The sequence below is a fragment of the Parasteatoda tepidariorum genome, chromosome 4 (genome assembly GCF_043381705.1).
Source record: "Parasteatoda tepidariorum isolate YZ-2023 chromosome 4, CAS_Ptep_4.0, whole genome shotgun sequence".
NCBI classification, from domain to species: Eukaryota; Metazoa; Arthropoda; class Arachnida; order Araneae; family Theridiidae; genus Parasteatoda; species Parasteatoda tepidariorum.
Window position 1 is genome coordinate 58,603,373 of NC_092207.1, and position 5,052 is coordinate 58,608,424.

General features: G+C 32.0%; 1 protein-coding gene across 1 annotated transcript in view; it reads left to right on the forward strand.

Annotated features, from left to right (window-relative positions):
* Nucleotides 1–5,052, forward strand: part of LOC107451511 (uncharacterized) — a gene marked incomplete in the record, with an annotated part of 21,777 nt that overhangs the window by 13,153 nt on the left and 3,572 nt on the right. The window contains 3 exon segments of the mRNA XM_043057305.2: nt 901–1,021; nt 2,882–2,946; nt 3,876–3,983. Coding sequence (XP_042913239.1) covers nt 922–1,021; nt 2,882–2,946; nt 3,876–3,983 — 273 coding nt within the window.

Consider the following 5,052-nt stretch of genomic DNA (forward strand, 5'->3'; position numbering starts at 1 on the left):
AAAATCGAGAAAAGTACACATGTTTTTCAAAATTCTATAACTTCGTCAAAAAAAATCAAATCGATTTGAAATTTTGAGGGCTTACATAGAACTGTTCAAATAACTATTTTCTATTAACAGAAAGTACAAAAAATATTTTTTGCAAGTTTGGCAAGTGTTCAAACTTAACAACTTTTTTCACCATAAAAACAATCCGTGATGAAAAGCTGGATTCAGTTCGCAAAAAACAAAGTATTGCAATTTGATCATATGTAACTAACAGTAGAGGGTTCACTTCAGAACATATCAAATTTTCATGCCATTTGAATGATTTTTCGCAGTTCTATGAACATTTGAATTTAGGCCTTTTCTTTGCAGATTTAAAAATTTTCGCAAACTTTTGACCGGTAGTGTATATATATATATATACTGTTTAGCGTTAACTAAAAAATATTTTCATTTTATTTATCTTCGGCAGTCGTTTTCATTTAACATTCCAACTCTTTTAAAAATATTTATAATTTATTGACCAGCTTGTTCCCTAAAAGAGAATTACTAAACGTTTAATTCATGTAAAAAAAATAATGATCTAGTAATTATTTTTAAAAGAAAACTACTAAATGCTGTTGTAGCAATTGTGCTTTTTAAATGGCGTTAGTGCTAGTTTTTGTAGTAATAGCAATCTAAACAAATCCTTTTTATTCTGCGCTGTAAATACTGTCTGTTAACTAGTCATCATCACTATATTTCTTACATTTATCTAACGAGATTGTATTTTAAAGTATTAAAAAAAATACATACATTTTTAATTTTTCTTTAATCATTTTTGTTTAACATAGCAACTCTTTTAACCATACTTATAACCCTTTTTATAGTTAATTGCTAATTTGTTTTTAATAGAGAATTATTAAATTTTTTCAGGTTTAACATTCTCTGGTAACCATGAATTTTTGCTTAGTGTTAGTGCTAGCTTTTGTTGCAGTAGTAACCTCTCAGTTGCCTTCAGATGAAGAAGAAATGAATATGATGAGAATGCTGTGTAGTAAGTATATTAATAGGACCTTTACTATATTGTTTTCATTTCATTTTATATTATTTTCTTATGACATAAAGTTGTTTTTTTTTCTAAATTCAAAATTATCCCAAAAAAGTCACCAGAAAATTGCCTATAGCAAAAAAGCTATTTGAACTTTTGTGGGACAGAAAACTTTAATTGAAAAATTTAGTCGAGAGCATCTTTAGGAAGTGAAGGCATCGATTTGCTTTATCTATGCAATTTTCGAATTTCAAGTAATTGATTAAAAACCGAGTAATTTTAGAGTTAATTATTTTAGTGTTTTATATTATTTGTCAAAAATAAAACGAACAGTTTTTATCCAACCTCTCCAGAAATTCCGAATAGAAAAAAAATAATACTGCCCAGTTCTGAAAATAATGTATAGTTTTTAATGCACGCTTTAATTGGAAGAAATTCGGTGAAGAACGTATGCTGCAGTGTAATGAAAGATTGCCATACGAAGACTCTTTAGCAAAATTTTTAAAAAATTGAACAAATAGTAACGTTGCCTTTAGGAACATTGCAAAAATCTGTAAGAACCCCTACAACTTAAATTGTATCACATTTTAGAAATTTGTATCAAGAAGCAATTTTCGAAATTTAGCTGTAAGAATTTACATAATGAACATAATAAAATCAAAATATCGTTCAATATTATCTGATATGCACTTGTTACTATCTTCATAAATTCAAAATCTACATTTATCTTTTATGAGATCTACATCTTTCTTTTATGAAACACTTCAAATGACAAAGGTCAAGTTATCTGGAATGTCAATTTATCCGAGCCTACTGCTTTTTTTAAATGAATCAAATATGACGTTTGCCAGTTCCACAATCAAGCCAATAACTTACAGAGGTTTTTTTTTTATTATTATTTCCAATGAGCTGCACAATCAGTCTTCTCGATGAGCAGTCCTAGTGCGTTCTCCAGAGGTGGTATCCACTCTTTCAGGACCACCGCAATGGGTGAGATACCGTTGGTCATGTTAATTTGGACGTCTACTTTCTGCCACACTAGATAGCAGCGCCGAGACTCTATTTGGATGCTAAAGTGCACTAGGAATTTAATTTTGCCGGAAATGCCAAGAGCCAATAAGGCACTCCAGGGATCTAACTTACAGAGGTTTCTGCACAGAAATCTGAAAGGATAACATGCACAGAACAATTTTTATTTTCTTTACCGATTACGTGAGCATGCGCATTTGGTCTGATAAAGGAATTAACGGGATTTCTAGATTATTAGGGTCATTTTAGAAGTAAGGTGCTAGACTCTTGTAAGATAACAAAAATTGAAAATGTATCACGAACATTAACGGGAAAATGGACGTCCGCGCGGACGTCTGATTCGAGAAATTCGTTATCCGCGGGGAATGTTAGACCGCCGAGGACAATCGGAAGGGTGGGGATTTAGCACATTAATTTAATCATTTTAACTAATTCACTACATATTCGCTCAAAGTCGTAGATATATATGTGTCCAAATTTATTCAAGATGCTATTTATGTTCGTAATACCAATAAATGAAAATTTTTGACGAGGCTAAAATATTAAAACCTCAAGATGATTGTTCAATTTTTCTTTTTTTTTTTTCTTTTTTTTTTTTGATAATTGTTCAGTTTGACTGAGTAAATCCAATTTTCCCTTTGTGCCATTGAGTTCAGCATTCAATTCAATGATTTGATTGAACTGAATGTTTGATTTGATTGAAATTGAAAAGCTCCGAACATTTTTAATTTGCAACTATAAGACTTGTATGCATATAAAATTCAAATGTCAGAAATTTAATGGCGTTCTCCTGTGTTATGTTTCCATATATTGCATATGCTTAATTTTTACTTGCAGTTAGTGGTACTGATGAGATGTTCAACGGGATCGACAATTGTTTCCAACGGTATGCATCACAAAGGGTATGTTTGATTTTTATTACCTCTCATGTTTAAAGGTTGCGTCGTTGCTTTCAGGTCACTTAAGAACAAAATAAATAAATAAAAAGTTAGTCAAATTAAGACTTGTGGATTCTATTAAATATTGAAACAAATATTTCGCTACGTTGTGTTTTTTCGTCGGGAGTCTAAATAAAATTCTTATACATCGTTGTATGACGTAGAACATAAAAGAGTAAAATTGTTTCTCTGTCATAGAATTATAGATTTTTGTCCCAAAATTGCACATTATTTACGAAAGAAACCACGTTGCTTTCACTCACACCATTATTTTTGAGTCATAGAAGAAATATTATAAGTGATCGCTATAAAATTACGCACAGTAGCGAGTAAATTAATAAAAGCAAAGAAAAATTCTTGGATTTTTCCAATTTTTAGGAAGAAAAAAATATTTTGGTACTATTTTTATAACAACTCATCCCTGTTGAAGAGATGTTGAACAAAGAAAACTAATGGTTAAAAGAATGAGGTCAAATAGTTACAAAAGAAACATCCACCCATCTTCTTTAGCAAAGGAGGAACTTTCCCACAAAATTTGGCTCCTTACCCAAATTTAAAAATAAAAAAAATAGATATTTAAAAATGGCCGGTAAACTCTCCGAATATTAACCAGATAAGGAGTCCGGTGGCTTCTTGCAAGCAAAGACTCGTAAAATGTATAGCAGAACATAAAACAGCCTCATTTGTTAATTGATTCAAGTTTGCTACAGGATAGGTCAAGTCTGCCAAAAACTATTACAACAAAATCGAAAGTAGGGCATAATTAAGATCAAAATGTATCAAATATTCCCCAAAACACTTACATCGTTAAAAAAAATTATTAAATGTGGAAAACAAATTTTTATAATGAATTTCCCAGTACAGTAGAATTTTAAACTAAATGTATTTTACAGAATCTGGAAATATCTGTTATATGCAAAGAAAGAATCTTCGGATCAGCTGATAAGGAACCTTCCTTCTATGTAAGGCAAGGTTGCCAGAACATGACCCTGATTGAACAGGTACATGCATTTTTAATGCTATCTCTTTATTATTGAATATTATACGCTCATGCATAAACTTTCTTTCCAAATATTAATTTACTAACAGTCGAATGTTCAGGATGTTCTTGAATAAAGTAATTTTAGAGAACTATTCGAACATTCTTTCCCATACATACGTATATTACGTATACACCAAAGAGCCATTATACATTATCACCACCCTGCTAATAGCATGTAGGACCACCTTTAGTCCTCAAAACTGCTAGCACCCGACGTGGCATTGATTCCACAAGGTGCTGATAGGTAGTCTGAGGTATCTGACACCAAGCGCTCACCAACTGGTCCTGCAATTTCCTCACATTGCGAGGGGGTAGCGTGGCAGCACGAATTTGGTTTTCCAAGTAGGACCACAAATGCTCTATTGGACTACGGTCAGGTGAATTTGGGGGCCAAGACATGATTTGAAAGTCACTGGAATGTTCCTCGAACAAATCCATGACGATTCGACCCTTATGATATGGTGCATTATCCTGTTGGTAAACACCATCCCCCGCAGGAAAAACTGTTGCCATGAATGGATGAACCCTGTCTGCAATTATGTTCAAGTAGCTTACAGACGTTAGGGATTGTTCTATGAGGATTATGGGTCCTAATGTGCCCCATGAAAACATTGTTCCTTGGCGAGAAACCATGTAAACCTGGGCGAGCCCATTGTTATAGATGGAGGGTGATCATAATGTAATGGCTCTTCGGTGTATATATTAGGAAAATCATAATTAGGCCTAACAAAAAAAACTCTTAGCAGTAATTAAAAAGAAACGATTTCAGTTTTTCAACAAATTTACACATCGAAATCGATCTTGTAACTTTTAGGGTAATGAACGTAAAATAAGGTCTTTGTAGGCTCGTGATTTTCGATAATTTGAATTTATATAGATTCAGGCTTCAAAATTCAAAAAATAAATATATAGTTTGATAATCTAAACAAATTCAAAAGTAATACCAACACAGTTGCTTTTTAAATGACGTATGCTGTTTAAATAAATCTGTGCTTTGAAGCATAAATTCATGTTTCAAAACTTTCAAA